We start from the raw sequence: 18,183 nt of genomic DNA, 5'->3' as shown, positions 1-18,183 counted from the left end.
TGAGAAGACAACATCGCTCATGCCCGCCGGCACTCACCATGCCCGTCTCTGACGTGAAGATGACGATTTCATAGTGTGGTGCCAGCTGCTGAAACAGACTGTCAATGCCAGGTCTCTTCTTAAAGCGCCAGCCGGTTACTAGCTAGAGACAAAGGGAGGGACAGAAAGAAAAGCCATGAGATGACAACTCGCTAGGGAATGACAGGAGCTGATTTTCAACAGAGAGGCTGATATCGGAGGCATCACATCGTCCAGCAGGGAGAGCAGCCAAGTGCTCTGGGGCTGCTACGCAGCATGGAGAGAACACAGGGGGAATAAGGCAAACGGTAGCCTGGGAAAGAGGCCAGTGGTTCTTCATGGGATGCCCCCTTCCCTCCTAGACTCACGCATTACCATAGGGCCTGCCGTATCCCGTATTATTGTAGGGCTTAGAAGCAGGACCCCGTTGTGCCAGGCATTGGACAAACACACAACAAAAAGACGATCTCTGTCCCAAAGGGCTGACAATCCGAGACAGACACACAGACCAATGGGGCAGTACATGGAAACACCACGATGACACCGCTCGGCATAGCAGCCAGTGGTCTCATCACCACAGCGACCCAACCACAGTCAATTTTTCTGTAGGCCTCATGGGAAAGGAGTGTGAAGGAGGGACCTGAGGGAAGATAATCGGGCAGATGTGTACAGAGAACTCCCCGCAAGCAGCATGGACAGGAGCACAAAGGTGCATGTTTGAGACTTTCACAAGTGGGCGGCTGGTGCTGGGGGCTGATCGGAGGCAGGAGTCAACTTCTCAATAGCCAACTATAGAAGACAGGTAGGGGAGAGGCGTGAAGGGCCTTGAGAATGAACACAAGCAGCTTGTTTGATGCAATGGAGAAAGGGGAGCCAGTGGAAGGATGCAACTCCCCCAAACCCTTCATTCCCCACCTGTTTGGGTGTCTTTGTTGGTCCAAGCACTGGGCAGGCCTGCTCTGTGGACCACAACCCGACAGACTGTGTGTTAAACCAATGCTTAGATCCCAAACACGCCCTGCGCCGTGGCTGGTGAGTTAGCAAATCAAACACGTGAATGGTGTCAGGGTTATTGGAAGTTAGCAGCACTGCTCTGTCCACAAGCTCCCCTCTATGCAAGAGCGAGGACTGGCCAGCCCGCTGAAATAGAGCCATCAGCTGTCCTTCAAATCCACAGACAACTCCAGACTTCCCAGCATATCCTGGAACGCTAGCATTTCTCTCCACGTCTACGGCCTCCCTTCCCTTGGTTACTTGCAAATTGCTGTTTTGTGATCAAGTTAAATGCATCCAATTCACACTAGTTAAGCGGTTCATGATGCAATGCCCGTTACCTTTGGGAGACATTTGGGCCGTCCAGGGGCCAAACCAGAGTGGCGTTGCGACCACACGTGCTAGGTCACAATGCCAAACAAATTTGACCTGTTCATCCCTCTGTCTCCACCTTCAGAGAGACGATGGATGGGCTAAATCCAAGTGGCACTAACATGTGCACCAGGCCGCAATACCTGGGGGAGGGTGCTGGGCTCAACCCTGCAAGACATGGGAGATGCTGCTGTCCAGGGTGAGGGCAGTGCAGGTCCCCTTCTCCCCTCAGCTAGGGGGCCACATTACCAGGAGGGGAGCTCAAATGGAGTTGGGGTGTGGAAAAGTTTGGGAACCAATGTAGTTCAGGACTTCCATAACCAAACTAAGCAGCAGCTCCCAAGAGGTGGATCGAAGACATGTTCTAACCCTGAGATATGCACTGTGATCTAATGACTGCCGAGGGGAAACTGGATTGGGATGAAGATGTGGGGGGGCGAGGGCGTTGGATTCAACAGCTTGATCCACAAGGTGAGTTCTCCATTTGTCAGTGCTCTGTTCCAGCATTAGGCTAGAACCTAGGGCTGGACCCAATGGGTCAGACAGCAGGCCTATGTGCTTATGATCACTGTCTGCAGACATTTGATCCTGCCTCGAGAAGCTGCAAGGTCCTGGAGAGGAACCCAAAGTTTGAAAGATGGAGCAAATGCGATCCCTCCTCGTCTCTGCTGGCACCACCCTCCTCTTTGGCCCAGCGCATCTGCTGAAGCAGCACACCCATTTACACAGCAGAAGGCCTGCAGCTGGCTCCCCTGCAACCAGATGTCCCCTCCTCTCAGAAGCAGCCTGCTGAGAAGAGGTTTAGTTACTGACAGCTTTCAGGATCATGCAGACAGGGGTCCATCTCTTCCCCGCTCCCAGGGGGCAACGCACAGCTTCTGTTTGCTACAGCTGCTAGATCTGCGGGAATGGCCTGGAGTCCAGCTAGCACTCTCGAAATAAAATCAAGGGTCGGTTCAGCTGAAGTCAGTGAACTATCCATACGGAACAGAGCTTTGCCAGAGCCCACTGATCCTGATGTATACCCCGGCAACTCCAATTCCAGGCTACACACCTTAAAACACACACATACCAGTTCTAACCTGCTGCCCATCTGGGCTCTTTGTACACAGAATTGTACCCCCATTCCTGACTAGCAGCACCAAAGGCTTTTCCTAGGAAGCTACTTGTGGTCTGACCATTGTGTGAACCTACAGAGTGGCCCTGTATAGGGAAGAAACAGGCGCCATGCTGGGACCACTCATCAAGATTTCATTTACGATCTAGCAGGATCTCAGCTAACGCAGTAACCCACTGCCTCCCCCGCTGTGTCTGTCCCCGAAAGCACTTGAAATAACACAAAGAATTTGAGGGAAGGAGCCCTCCTCCCCCCGAAACATACTCTCCAGAAAGGGGGACGGCAAAGGGGAGAGAGACTGACTTACCGACCACTCGGGATGGAGCAAAACATCTGTTAGCTCGATGACCAGAGTGTAGGGAGGCTGGTAGTACGGTTCTTTCAGGGGGTCTGGAAGCAGCTTTGGGCTGGTGGGCTCTATAATCATCTGCAGGAAAGAGACCCAGGAAGACAGTAAAGGAGTTACAGGTGCGTGAGAAAGGCAGATAAGGAGGAGCTTGGAGCAGCAAGGCAGAAGAGCATGGCCATCCGGCACACAGTATGAACATGCACGGGCGAGATACAGAATTCCTGCATCACGGATATCGTTCATTTCATCTCTACATCCAGCCCCTTCCACTGGCACTTCCTTCTTCCTGGAAAGCTTTAGTTCCCAAGATGCTATTCTCATGCCCCTGAATACCTGAGTGTCACTGACAGGTGGCAGAGGAAGGGGCAGTTTCAATCCAGATCTGAACATCTGCTGTTCTTTCTTCCCTGCTCTCCTCGACCCCCTCCCCACGCTGACCTCGTAACCTATTGGCTTTGGAAAAAATGCCTGCGACTCCCAGTTGTTGTACAAGGCGTCTGTTTAATCAGAGGAAACAGGAGAACACCATTAACACCTCGTTACAGCTTGCCTCAAAAATTAACGAGGGAGATTTCAGAGAACACAGGTCCCCCTCCCAATCTGGTAGTCTTCCCAATCTGTGTGCCCCTGAAACCAAGGCTTTGTCTCTACTGGAAACTGAGCGACAAAACGTCTGTGGTTCAGGGGTGTGAAAAAAACTCCCCCCGAACCAGAAAAGTTTTGCCGACGAAAAACACTTGTGTGAACAGTGCTTTATTGGCAGAAGCACTCTAAAATGAGGTCTAAAATGGTCCTCTGCTATCCATTCGTGCCTGGCAGCGACCTCTCCGCCTTCCCTGCGAAGACGGCTCAAGAAGCTGGCAGCGTTAATGAGAACGTGAGTTCCTAATTAGAGCAAAGTTGCTGATGTGAAGAGATTTTTAGCTGCCCAGGTGTAAGGGGCAGGCCACAGTTCAGGTTGGAGAGTTTCTACCCTGGAATAGCTGATGAGATTCACAACACAGACAGCTCGACACTTACACATTCGGGGCACCATCAACCGTTGTAGGGGGAAGAACACAAAAGCCTGGATGCTGATCTCAGCAAGACAAAGGAGAAAACCTTTTTTTGAAGCTAGACCCATTTAGACTGGAAATAAGGGGCATGTTTTTAACTGGGAGGGTAACGAACCAATGGATCAACTTACCAAGGGTTGCAGCGAATTCTCCATCACTGGGAATTTTAAAATCAAGGTAAGATTTTTTAAAAAAAAAAGCTCTCGCTCAAAAGGAATAATTTGAGGGCAGATCTCTGGCCTGTGCTATGCAGGAGGGCAGGCTAGGATCACAGTGGGCCCTTCCAAATTTTCAATACAAGAACCATCAACCTAAATGTATTTCATTAATGGCTTAAGGTCTTCCTTAGGGGATGTCTACACAGCGACAGCTGTGCCTGGGTTAGCCCGCCGGAGCTAGCTTCAACCAGCTAGCGGGGGTAAGAGCAGCCAGGAAGACAGGACAGCACAGGTGGTACAAGCCAGGCACGGACTCAGGGTACAAACTCTGCTCGCCAGCCTAGTCTGCTGCACTGTCTTCACTGTGATTGTTACCCGCTGGATTCAAACTACTTCAGGTTTCCCCTGTGGTAGGGAAGTATCAGGCCCCTCCCCCTTTTTTAACAGGTGTGAAACTGAGGCACAGGGGTGCTGAATGACACGCCCAAGGTCACACTGAAATCCGTGGCGAAGCAGGGAACTGACCCAGATGCCCGAAGACCTAGGCTAGTGCTCTATCCTCTGGGCCATCCTTCCTCTCAAGCCAAACTTCAAATGCCAGGGCCAGGTTAAATCCATGAAAAGAAGAGAGGCAGGTTTACAAATCGGAGGCAGTGTGAGGTCACCGTGAGCTCTTTGGAGCTGGGACCGTCTTTCATCACATGTTTGAACGGGGCCAATCTCTGTGTTATCAGAAGACAAATGATAAAGAACTGCAATAGACCTACCCGAATATCTGCAGAGGGGCTCCGTTTCCTAATCATAAGAGTTACGTTTGGCTCAAGCCTGTGAAATTTACCCTGGAATTTCCACTTGACTGGAGAGCCTAAGATCAGCCCTTTGACGAGCTATTCAAGACCTGCTGGAGGGTTTGTGCAGCAACTCACCTGCCTATAGTCTTTGAAATATTTATACGTCCTTCGGAGCTGCTGAACCACCACTGGATCTGCAAGAGAAGAGGAAGAGTCGAATGTAGCAGCAGCGTCTAGAGTGGGAAAAGTCTTCCCACCACACATCGCAGCTAGCAGGAAAACGAATCCTGGCCTCGCTAGGGATTCTGAAAGGACCATATGCAAAGAGGCTGGGTGGGAGGGAGAATGCTTGGCGCATTAGAACTGAGGTTCAGTTTCTAACTCCCTACAGATTTCCTGGGAGATCTTGCCCAAGTCACTTAATCAGCACACCTCAGTTTCCCACCTGCAAAATAGGGTTACTGCTCCTTTCCCTCACAAACATGCTTTGCTCATTCATGATGGCAACACATAAAATACCCAGAGAGGCAGGTACAACATAGAATTTATCATTTCATTAGCCGTGGATCCTTTCAGAGACACAAACTCTTCCAATTATACTAATATATATTAGACTCCGCACAAGAAAACCAGCCCCCAAACTGGTGATGCTGTAAGAATTTGCTTCAGCAAAGGGTCTGATTAGTTAAGTGCCAACATCCTCATGTAGGATCCTGTTCATGTGACCCAGCCTTGCAAGAGTCTACTCATCCTCTTCCCCAGACCAGCCAGCATGGGAGGCAGCATGTTCTGGACAGGGCTGCAGATTTGGAGTTCATGACACCTGGGTTCTATTCCCAGCTCTAACACCAACCTGCTCTCTGTCCAGAGACCAGTCCCTTTTCCTCTCTATACCTCTATTTTCCAGCCCACTTCGTGAGTAGTCTGTACGCTCTTTGGGGCAGGGTCTGTCTCTAAGGGTAAGCACACACTACCCGCTGGATCCACGGGTGGTGATTGATCTATCGGGGATCGATTTATTGCATCTGGTCTAGATGTGATAAATTGATCCCCAAACACGCTCCCGTCGACTCCGGAACTCCACCAGGGCGAGAGGTCGCAGCGGAGTCGACGGGGGAGCTGCAGCCATCGATCCTGCGCTGTGAGGACGGGAGGTAAGTCGACTTAAGATACGTCTACTTCAGCTATGCTATTCTCTGTAGCTGACGTTGAGTATTTTAGATCGATTTCCCACCCCCCAACCCCCGTGTGGACCAGCCCTAAGGCTGGCAGCACAGCTGTACTGCTGCAGCTGTGCGTTCTCCCATGTAGCTGCTCTATCCCGCTGGCACAATTAAACCACTCCCAGCGAGTGGCGGTTACTACTCCGGGCCTGTGCAGTGCCCAGCACAACAGGGGCCCTGATCGCAGTTGGTCTGTGCAGCACCTAGCATGACAGTGCCCCAAGCAGCCATTTGTTTTGAGGCAGAAGATAGTTTTCCATCATCACCAAAAAGGGGGTCGGAAGGTAATTCAGTGGACGGGGGAGGCAGGTGACAGCAAGTAGAACTTGAAACTAGACTGGCAAAATTTTCGTGGCAATTCATGCGTTAAAATATACTGGTTATTTTATGCTTCGTTTCTGTTATTTACAAGCATCATTCAGGTCTTCTGTTGCATCAGTGAGAGGCGGGGGCAAGTTACCTCAAACTATTTCATTCTTTAACTGGCAAACCGAATTTAGGGGTGAAAGGAGGGGAGGGGGAAGGCATATGCACAACAGTATAAGAACATAGTTTTTAGCTGCCAATCAGGGCCAAACTACTCAAGTGTCTAGAGATTTTTTTTTGGGAGGGGGAGTGGAACTTGAGGCACTAAAGGGGATTCTCAGAAAACAAGGAGCAGCATCCTTCTAGAAATCGGAACCCTTCTCTTTAAGGGCTCAAGCTGGATACTCCCATACCTTTAAAAGGGAGGGAGGCTGCCCTAAATGAGACGCCAATGACTGCATTTCTCTTGGGGGCACTGAGGCTGTGTCTAGAAAGCAAAAGTCTAGGGAAAATACTCATTGGTGCAGGAACAAAAATATACAACTGTGTGTCTTCCAATCGTCCGCCATGCTAGCAGATGAAGTGTGGGCTGCTGCTTTCTGGCAATCCAGACCATCTGATGCAGCTCTTGCACAAGCAGAAGCATCCCTCCGCCCCTCCCACCGCACACAAGGAATGGATTTTTCAATTACTGGCCTCCTGTCTCTTCAGATGTTCCCATAAGCAGGGGTCAGGCTGTAGAGAGCGTGCGACTGAGTCCGGAGTCCCCACACTATTGCTGTTAACTATCCCTCTGAGATTACAGCTTTACCATCTTAGCGGCCAGGGTTATTCAAACAGAAACTGTAAGTTAATCAATCAAAGGCAGGCGCACTGAATGGGACATAATTTGAGGCCAATTGTTATGATAATGCAGACCGAGCAGCTGGGCGGATGACGATGGGGCTGCTGAGAGCAGGATTCAGGTGTCAACTGCAGACCCATACAGGGGAATCTGACCATGGCCAAGGCTGTGTTGGACTTTGCTTGTCAGATGCAACACTTTAAAATACAAAACACAACACACACACCCTGGAAAAGTTAAACGGGGGGGGGGGGAGATATTGTTTTAAAACCAAGTCTCATTTGCAAACGAGTTTACCGATTACTGGCCTAGGATCACGTTTTAAACTTGGACTCTGTGTCCAATTGTCCCCTTCCCTCCCATGCAGAATATTATAGACCTGCAACACCAATTAATATTTTTTGAAGCGAATGTCACCCTTTTGAAAATTCTAGCAGCTGGGAGACAGGATACCTGGGTTCTATTTCCAGGTTTGAAACTGACCAGAGCTCAGAAACTGATCAGTTTCCAAGTCTGAAACTAACACACAACATTCTCCATGCCTTGCTTTCCCCTCTGTAACACAGGGAGGACAACAGCTTTGCAGCCTAAAGCTGAAAAGCACTATAGAAGAGCTAAGCGTTTGGCATGACCTCAGGAAAACCAAGAACACACAATAGCTTTGGGGAGAGGGCGCTCAGCCCTATAGTGGAAAGTTATCTGCTGCATGTCTACAGGGGAGTAGGTACCCATTGTTTTAAACACAAGGGAGGTGAAGAAAAGGGCTGCAGTGTCTTGACAGATTATTCTAGGTCACATGATGGCTGGCGCATGGTGGTTAAACAATTATGTTAACCCCAACCCGTTCATCTTTAAATCTAAAAGGAAGAGCTCGAAGAATTAGCCAGAGATTTGGAGACAGGAAAAAGGGGAGGGGGAGTTTTCTATTATGTCAGACAATAGGCCACTGACTGAAAAATGGCTTTTAATCTGGACAGAGCATATGCCAGGCCTGCCGAACAGAGCAGGTGAAAAGCGCTTCCTATCCCAGCTCACTCGCTCTCAGGGGTCCGCGGGCAGACAAAGCCCAGGCCCTGCCTCCTGTGTGTGTTTCTGTACGTGTTTGATCTGAAAGTGTTCCGCTCGCTGGACCTTCTGCCTTTGAAAGTGTTCAGCAAAGTTCCATCTGCCTCTGTTTTCTAGGTTCCTTTAGGGAGGGGGCAAATGTAACATAAAGGGTCTGATTTGCTGAGCACACCTCCCCCCCCAGTTCAACTCAGTGGGAGCACAACACCTCTGAAAGTCAGCCTTCCTCTCCCCCACCCGCTTTGCTATTTTCCCTTACAAACTGTAGGACGAAGCAGGACCTATGCTTGAAACTTTCTCACTAAGATTCTGCATTATTGGGATCAGAATAAGCGATGTAACCCCCCTTCACACACACTCCACTCCACAATCTGGCAGATCTTTGCCATCTGGTAGGACTATGCTCCTAAATGCTATGAAACGAACAGACAAGGTGGGTGAAGTAGCATCTTTCATTGAAGTGGTTTTCAATCTTTTTTCATTTGAGGACCCCTAAAAAATTTCAAATGGAGGTGCAGACCCCTTTGGAAATCTTAGTCTGGAGGGCACAGGTTGAAAAGCACTGTTTGATTGGACCAACTTCTGCTGGTGAAAGAGACAAGCTTTCGAGTTTACAGAGTTCTCTCTTTCACCAACAGAAGTTGGTTCAATAAAAGGTATTACCTTCCCCACCTTATCTCGCCAATATCCTAGGAGCGACACGCTGCAAACATCAAATGAACAATCAGCCTGTATGACTGAGAGGTGTGCTCCGACAGAAACCACCAAAATAAGTCTACCCAATGGCATTATGTTGATGCAGGGATTCAGAATATTCAAGGCACTGTAGGAAGAAAATCCAGAAACACATGGGCTTTATCAGGGAGATATGCAAAGCTTTGCCTAGTAGGACGCATGGGCGGTAGAGAGCTGGGGCCTAGGTGAATTTGGGGGCTCAGAGCCTGGCAGAGGGATAGTCTATGGTTCCTTCAGCACGCCGATCCACGGAACAGATGAGCGAGCAGCTGTAGAATGAAGTTCAGCAAGCGAAGGCATGCTGGACGGGACGAAGGTATGAGAGACCGTGCTGCGACAGGATGCCATTAGAGCCTGACCTTTCCCCACCGCTCCGACCCCCTTGGGCTCTCTCTCTTGAAATCTGCCCCTCCTCTTTGCTCATCAAGTGGAATAGGCAAAGAAGGGGGGCATCTGGAAAGCCTATGGCTCCCAGCCCTTGAGGATAGACATACTACAGTGCCACATTCCCCCCTCCCCTTCAATCAATGTCACAGCAGTTTCCCACTCTGCTCCCCTCACAGCGATGCCCAGGGATGGGTAGGGAAGGGAGAATTGTTAACCCTCCCATCCCAGCACAAGTCCTGCCTGACCTTCTGCCCTCGACAAGAGACTCACACACGCTGTTTATGCACCAGTACATCTGCTCTGGAGAAGCAACTCAAACACTGGCCCTTTCACTCAGCTGATTAGAATTGTAAAGTAACTTTATTTCTTGATTTTTTTTTCCCCCAGGGGGAGCTGAGCATGTTACGTTTATTACTGCTCACTCACTATCCAGCTTAAACACATTAAAGAATTAACATATTTATAATCTGGCTTTCCCTCCACTGAACTGCTCTCCTCCCAGATTTCTCTGCCACCTAAATCCAAAAAGTGGTAAAGACATTTGTGCTTCCAGCCAGTCAAAGTAAAGAGTTTAAATCCTCAGTCGGGCTGGGATTTTACCAGATGGGTTTTCAACAATATCACAGTGAAATAATTCCATAGCTTGTATAACCAAGCGGGGTGGGAAAACTACCCTGAATGTAGCTTTGGAAGTAGTAGCAAAACACAGACCCAATGTGTGGGGGGGAGAGGGCGAAGGGGAGAAGATATTTGTAAACCTGATCGAAGAGGCAGCTTGCCCACTGACTGGCCAAGGTCTGAACAGAGCGCTGTGATTGTGCTGCCAGAGCAATCAAAACTGCCCCTCCACTCACCAGGAGTCCACTTCAGCAGTACCAAAACTTACACCCGCTTTCAACAATTTGATAGGGTGGAGGGGAGGAGATGGGGAGAGATTACATGGGATTGATTTTGCGGCCCATGTAGTTTCATCAAGTTTAAGGCCAAAAGAGACCAACCAATCATCCAGTCGGACTTCACATATAGCACAGGACATTCATTTTCACCCAGATGCCCCTACAGTAAGTCAATGACTTAGCCTGCACCAAAAGAATTTCTGTGCTCAGGAAACTAAACGGACTCGCAGGGAGAGAACAGGAGAGGCTGAGGTGCCTCAATGCCCGAGGCTTCTGCAGTGGCAGGGAACTCATCCCAGCCGGAGCTGAATCAATAACCCCAAAGTTCCTCCCAATCTGACCGGGCAGGGGGGGATGTGTGTGTGTTCCTTCCTGACCCCGAATCTGACAAAGAGTTTGACCTTGAGCAGGAGAATGAGACACACCAGCCAGGCAGCTAAGAGAGAATTCTCTGCATGACCTCAGAGCAGGGCCGCCCGGGAGGGGGGGGGGGAGGGGGGAAGAGAAGTGAGGCAATTTGCTACAGGCCCCGGAGGTGCCCTCATGAGAGCTTTTCGGGGCCCCTGGAGCGGGGTCCTTCACTTGCTCCGGGGACACCAGAAAACTCTTGTGAGGCCCAGGCTCTCGGAGCTTCTTCCGCTCCAGGTCTTCGGCAGTAATTCGGCGGCGGGGGGGTCCTTCCGCCCCGGGACCCGCCGCCGAAGAGCTGGGTCTTCGGCGGTAATTCGGAGATGGGGGTCCCCCACCACGGGTCTTCGAGGCACTTTGGCGGCGAGTCCCAGAGCGGAAGGACCCCCGCCGCTGAATTACCGCCAAAGCAGGGGCCCCCTGCCACTGAAGACCCCAGGCCCCCTGAATCCTCTAGGCGGCCCTGCCTCAGAACATGGGCCACTGCACCCCAACAATGGCCAGTCTCTGATGCTCCAGAGAAAGGCAAAAAATCCCCTGCACATCCAAGAAAACAAACTCTGCTCTGGCGAACAAATTCCTTCCTGACCCCGCTGCAGGTAAGCGGCTGAAACCCTAAAGCATGAGATTTGAATATAGTCACTAACCTGATGCAGAGCAGCAGGTGCTATCATCATGTCACGGGCAATGCAGGCAGTCCTGTGCTCCCCATGCCCATGAAGGAAAGGGATGAACAAGAGGAGGCAGATTCCCGGATTCCAAGGCCAGAATTTCTGGCACTGCTACAATCTCCCCGCCCAGCCCTTTTCTATGGTTTCAAAATGGTACTCCCATTCCACAATGGCAGTGGCAGGGAAGATGGGGCGAGATTACAAATGACTGATTTTGGAGCCCATATGATCATCTGGTTTATGGATCACTCTGAGCAGCAGGGAGCACACCTCCCCCTTCAGGTTTGGAAAACTCTTGGCACATTCTTGGGCACAACCGGAAACAAATATTAGAAGCAATACCTTGATTGGTGGATTCTGGGGTGGTTCTATTAAATTAGACATATATTTGAACTCAGTAACCTACTAAAAGAAAAAGATGAATGCTGAACATGTCTCTGTTGAGGATTTTTGGCCTCATGAAGATGTACCTCTTAAGTTTCCTAAAAAGCACTGGCTGGCATTTTTGATCGTTTAATTTGTGGGGATTCAAGGGGTCAAACTGTTCATTCTTTGATGGGTGGGAAATTGTGCCTGGGTTATAGATCACTGCATGCCCCTGAGATAAGCAGAGAGTTGAGTTTTACATGATCTTTGCAAGTGAATTTCAGATGTTAAAAAATGGTGAGAGCTTTACTGACAGACATTGTCATCCTGGCCTTTGAGGCGCCCGGGCCTCCTTGGATGATCCCACAATGCAGATTTGTTTGCAACTGGCTGCTGAGCGAGCCCTGTGCAATAGAGATCTGAGTGAATATCGAGCTCATCTTCTGCAGCCAGGAGGGCTCCTGGCTCATTCTCAGCTGCTGCTTTTGGTGCTGGTTCATTACCAGTTCATCTTGTTTTAATTACAGATTAACCTTGGGCTGATTAATATGGAAATGGACATGATTTCAGCTACAAATGGAACAGCAATTAAACACTGGGCCAGGTCCTGCAACCTAGATAGTCCACTTGGTCAAGGCCGCAGCGTTTCCTGTCCCAGAACCCCGATGCTATGCTGGTGATTGCAGCAATGCCAGGCAATTCCGGAAGGTGGGAACAAACCCCATTATCTTCCAGGGTGGAAAAACAAGTGTAGATATCCAGGGGGGAAACTAAAAGAGAAAACCACACAGGAATCCAAGTCAAACAGAGGCCTAGTGAATTAAGAGTATGTCTTCACTACCCGCCAATCTGGCGGGTAGTGATCAATCCAGCGGGGATCGATTTACAGTGTCTAGTCTAGATGCGATAAATCGACCCGAGTGCTCTCCCGTTGACTCCTGTACTCCACCACCTCGAGAGGTGCAGGAGGAGTCGACGGGGGAGCAGCAGCAGTCAACTCACAGCGGTGAAGACACCATGGTAAGTTGATCAAAGTACGCTGACTTCAGCTACGTTATTCACGTAGCAGAAGTTGCGTAACTTAGACTGATCCCCCCCGTGTAGACCAGGGCTAAGAGCCTACGCGTAGTGCTGCTTGTGCAGCCCGGTCTACACTACAGATCTTATGCCAGCATAGCCCCCCAAGAATAGACACGGTATATGCCAACGGAAGGAGTTTTGGCAGTGTAGAAACACCATCTCCCCAAACGATATTAGCCAAGCCAACAGATACACTTCTGCTGGCATAGCTGCATTTACCCTGGGGGCTTTGGTGGCATAGCTTTGTCACTAGCAGGTGTGATATTTTCTACACTCCTAGCTGCCACAGCTATGCTGGTGTAAGTTTTAAGTATAGCCTAGGCCTTCGAGAGAAGATATTGTCCAGTTTTCCTAGAATCTCCCTAAGCAAAGGACATTAGGAGTTGTGTGAAGGGAGAGGAAGGTCTATGCATGTCCCTCACTAGGGCCATTTGTGTTAAGTGACCAGTGATTTTGGAGTACCCAAACCGAGACATCATAAAAAGGCCTGATTTTCAGAGAACAGGTGCTCAGCCCTTGCTGAAAGACAGGCCCTTTAAAGGTTCCTCAGATCGGGTGCCACAGAAGTGAGTTACTCAAAATCGCTGGCTGCTTCTGAAAACCTTGATCTCCAGTGCAACAGGAAAGGAGCTTTCCACCTGATTCTCATTTCCCAAACACCTTTGCTTCTGCCTATTGCTCTATGTTCCCGGGAGGATGATGAATGGGAGGGTTTAATTGGAAAGGGGAGAGCTGAAGACATTGACTCTACATCTATGTGAAGAGAGGAAATGGTTTTACTGAACAGTCACTGAGATGAGAAAAGTCAAATTCAAGACACTCTGTCTCTCTTAGGGACCCAATGCCAGGAGTCTTTGATAGGAGTTTGCTCATGTTCTGTCCTAAGCCTTAAGTAAAAGTGTAGCCGCGCCTTGGCTTGGAGAGACTGTTCCACAGCTGGAGATCCCACTCTCAGGAAGCTTTCCCCAACATTCAGCCTCAGGGTGGGATTTTCAAACAAGTCAACAGGACACATTCTCTTAAGTCATTTAGGTATTTCGAAAGTGCCACCCTAAACCATCCTCTCTGTTTCACCCCAGTCCTCTTACTCATCTGCTGCAGTACTATCTGGCCACCATCACCACAGTATCAGAGCATCACACGCTAATGAATTTCTCCTCGCATCCCCTCTGCGAAGCAGGGAAATGCTACTATCCCCATTCTATAGTATCGAGGCAGACAGGCTTGGCGACTGTCACACAAGGCAGAGTAGGGAATTGCACCTTGGTTTCCCGCGGTCAAGGCTAGCACCCTAACCACTAGCTCTATCCTCTCACAAATCACACTCAATCCTCCTCCTTTGGCTCTGACGTCTTTCAAATCTGCACAGGCTCCTGCAGTTTAGCCAAGCCAAGATTTAGCTCTCAGGTTTTCCCTGGTACTCAGCTGCTGTGGCCTCCTTATTAAGTTTTGTTGCTCTTCTCTAAAAATCTCATCCTGTGATGACCAAAAGAACATGGAAGCCGTTGTTTGCAGCAAAAGTTGGAAGAAGGAAACGCAGCTGATGGTTTCTTTCAGGAGTCAAAGGGGTTCCAGCCCCATTTCTGACTAGTGAGGACTCGCTGGAAACTCTGCTGCAGCAATATGTGGGTGGCAAGGTTCAGAGCTGCTGTTTCACCCAAATGAGGGTTTGGAGGCTCGGAAGAGGACTCCGTGTTTGTAAAACTCAATTGAGCATGTTAACAGCGCTGACAATAGACTGCCAAACCCTCTGCGGTGTGCACACACTCATTTGTGGTCATAAACCTTGTTGGACGAGACCCTTCCATTGGAAAAAACATCCCTACATCCTTCACAAGGAAACGTTTTCCATAAGAAATCCACGTGCAGATGACAAAAGTAGCCCACAGGAAATAGTTTCGCCTCCCAGTTGACCAAAGCCCTCACCATGGACTGTTTTCGCCCTTTGCTCTCCATCACCTCGCTTTGAAGACTCCAGTGGGAGTTCTTGGTTTCCATCCCCCCTGCCGGAAGTGTGGGCTAGTGGCTAGAGCACGGGGTTAGGAAAACTACTGCTACAGTGAATCAGTTTAAGGCTTGGGCCAGTCACACAACCTCTCTGTGCTTTGGTTTATCCATCCATAACAATGGGAACAACTACATGTCTTCCAGGGGATTAAAGGGGAATCATCATCTGCCCTCCAGGACACAGACCACAACAGAAGATGGCACCATGTTTTCAGGAAGGAAGGAGGGAGGGAGAGAAACTGGGAAACTGCAGCTCAGCACTCTCAGTTTGATCCGGTACTTTAACCCAACTTCCCAGCGGATTCACTGCGTCCAGAGCCATTTCACAGCCATTCCACTCCCCAGACAGGTTACTGTAGAGTCCCTTACTTTCATCATTCATGAACAACAGCACTAAAAAGTATCGAGCCCAAATGTGCTTCTCTGTCTAGAAGAGTTTTAGTGAGGTGTCTACTGGCAAATCCAAGAGCACCCCACGGGCACAAACATCCATCTCTTAGCACAGCGATAGGCACCGAGTAAAACTCAGCTCGTGCGGCGCAGAATTCACAAGCCCAAACACAAACATGTTTCTCCAAAGTGAGTCGCTTTCCTGCTTGGGGAGAGTGGGAGGCTTTGGGAAGGCAGGTAGAGCAGTCAAGTCTGAGAAGTATCCTTGAGGGCAGCTACTTTGTCCTGCCACAGGGGGATGCCGCTGGAGGAGTAAGGAAAAGAAAGGGCAAATGTCTCTCCCTGCACTTGCTAGCACTCTTGGCTTTTAAAACTGGCCATATTTCCAGCCTGGAGCAGAAGGGCCTTTCTGTTCCATCTCACACTAACTTCCCAATGACCAGTGAGCGACATGTATTTTCCCCCGCCCCCCACCCACATACCCTTCCACCAGCTCCTCTTCCGTGTCTGGCTGCCAAGGGCTCACGGGGAGGAAGCAGCCCAAAGCTCTGAGCCAACTCAGAAGCAGGTTTGGGGCTTTACTCACCATTATCAAATTCGTCTGGGATCTGTAGGGAAAGAAAAGAGATGTGGCTGGTTATTCTTCTTTTCCTGACTCCACCACATTACACAGCATGGCTAGAGACACCCTCACAGTCATTTGCCTAATTAAGAGAAAGATTAATCTCTAAACATATGAATATTCAGATACATCTGTTCGCTGGGGTGCAGCTGCCAGCCGTCTCCCCCTTACCCAAACGCTAGCATTGATAGCATGTTCAACTCTGAGGTCTTGGACCCACAGCAGGCACTGCACTCTGGCAACACCAACTGGGCCTGTTCCCCCGGGGAGGGGAGAGGGGATGAAAACTCCTGACATCAGTTAATTACATCAGCTTTTTGTCTAAGACAAGGGGACCAAGCTGAGATGTCTGACAAACAGGAGGGCCTTAACTGTTGGCACGTTTCATATATAAGCAGCATGTTTATTGCAACAAGATGATTCACTGCAAGATATCACAATGGCTACAAGGAATATTTCAGATCCCATGACCCTTTGCTAAGAACAGCTGAAACCGTAACAGGCAAGGACAGAAAAACTGAATATCTGATGACAGAGAAAAAAAATTCAGGAACAAATCCCACTCTTATTGACAGCCTGACCAACTCCACTGAAACCGATGTGCCTAGACTGTGTCAACCCGATGCGCCCGTCGCTTGGGGAACTTTGACTTTGAACTCAACTGGGGTAGAGGAAGAGCCATCTTCATGTGAGCGATGCAGGACACCTGGGTTCAAATCCTGGCTCTGCCACAGACTCTGGGTATGTCACAACCTCTCTGCATCTCAATTCCCACATCTGTTAAACCTGGAATATAATCCACTCCCGCCCTTCGTCTATTTCGACTGGAAGCTCTTTGGGCACAAGTGACTGTAACCGTGTCTATACCGTGCCCAGCACAACAGGGTCCTGATCTCAGTTGCAGCCTGTAGGCACTACCATAATACAAGCAATGAATGTTCCTTTGCTAAAGGAAAACCCCTCGGTAATATCAAAGCTGTTTGAATCACCACATTTCTTTTACAAAGAAGGGCATATATCCTTGGGGCGGGGTGGAATTAGCTAAAATACAGTTACATACAAAATCCTTATCTGGTGATGTTCCCAAGAGACAGGAAAAGCAGCTCATCATTAGAATTCATTAGGAAGATGAAGACATTCAAAGTTGCTCTAAGCAGCTCTGTAGCAGTAATACAAACAGAAAGCTAGAGAAGGAATTCCAAGGGGATGGGTGGGTGTGTTTTCCCTGAGGTGCCTTCATTTACTACCCAGCAGGAAGGCCAGTGTGACAACTGATCAACGTTGATGAGGATGGAGAGAGTTGAACGGTTTATCACACTTCTGCTTGATGAATGCGTGTTTGAACTAGTCACTGTAACGGTCCTGTTTTCACGTTCTACAATTTGGTCCAAATTCTGGGTTCGTCAGGCTAGGTTTGAGGAGATGCAAACGAGTTCAGACATCACCACCTCTGAACCCTGGCTCACTGTAGAGCAGGGGTGGGCAAGCTTTTTGGTCCAAGGGCCATATCTGGGCATGGAAATTGTATGGCGGGCCATGAATGCTCACAAAATTGGGACTGGGGTGCAGGAGTGGGTGAGGGCTCTGGCTGGGGCCAGAAATGAGGGGTTCAGGGAGCAGGAGAGGGCTCTGGGCTGGGGCACAGGAGGGGAGGGCTCTGGCTGGGTGTGCAGGCTCTGGGGTGGGGTTCAGGATGAGGGGTTTGGGGTGCAGGAGGGTGCTCCGGGCTCGGATCGAGGGGTTCGGAGGGGGATCAGGGCTGGAGCAGGGGCTTGGGATGTGAGAGGAGCTCAGGGGTGTAGGCTTACCTCAAGTAGCTCCCAGAAGTAGCAGCATATTCCCCCCGCCCTCTCTCCCCAGCTACTAGGCGAAGGCACAGCCAGGCAGGTCTGCACCCTGCCCCATCCACAGGTGCCACCCCTGCAGCTCCCAGTGGCCGCAGTTCCCGGCCAATGAGCCCCAGTCTGCCCCTACGCGTAGGAGCTGGAGGGCAGATATGCTGCTGCTTCTGCAAGCTACACAAAACCGCAGCACGTGCACGCGGCCCCTGACCCCACTCCCCAACTGGAGCACAGGAGCGGGGCAAGTCCCAGACCCCGCTCCCCAGTGGGAGCTCGGGGAGCAGATTAAATTGGTTGGCGGGCTGGATGTGGCCCATGGGCTGTAGTTTGCCCACTGCTGCTGTAGAGGATACACAGGTTGTGAACCAAATAAATCAACGTATTTAGATTGTACAATCTTGCTGTTGTATCTGTACAGCGCCTGGCACAAGACAGTCTTGCTCATTGACAGGAGGAGAAGGCGCCTCTAGACACTACTGCAATACAAAG

General features: G+C 49.9%; 1 protein-coding gene across 1 annotated transcript in view; it reads right to left on the bottom strand.

Annotated features, from left to right (window-relative positions):
• Positions 1 to 18,183, bottom strand: part of TIMM50 (translocase of inner mitochondrial membrane 50) — a 49,230-nt gene that overhangs the window by 8,763 nt on the left and 22,284 nt on the right. Inside the window, exons 4-7 of the mRNA XM_030544401.1 lie at positions 15,818 to 15,839; positions 4,989 to 5,047; positions 2,808 to 2,927; positions 38 to 142 (exon numbers count right to left, since the gene is read on the bottom strand). Of these exons, the coding sequence (XP_030400261.1) occupies positions 38 to 142; positions 2,808 to 2,927; positions 4,989 to 5,047; positions 15,818 to 15,839 (306 nt within the window). The remainder of the gene's footprint in view (positions 1 to 37; positions 143 to 2,807; positions 2,928 to 4,988; positions 5,048 to 15,817; positions 15,840 to 18,183) is intronic.

Source organism: Gopherus evgoodei, unplaced genomic scaffold, assembly GCF_007399415.2.
Source record: "Gopherus evgoodei ecotype Sinaloan lineage unplaced genomic scaffold, rGopEvg1_v1.p scaffold_34_arrow_ctg1, whole genome shotgun sequence".
Taxonomy (NCBI): Eukaryota; Metazoa; Chordata; order Testudines; family Testudinidae; genus Gopherus; species Gopherus evgoodei.
The sequence above is the reverse complement of the archived record's forward strand: the minus strand, read 5'-3'. Positions and strand labels throughout refer to the sequence as shown.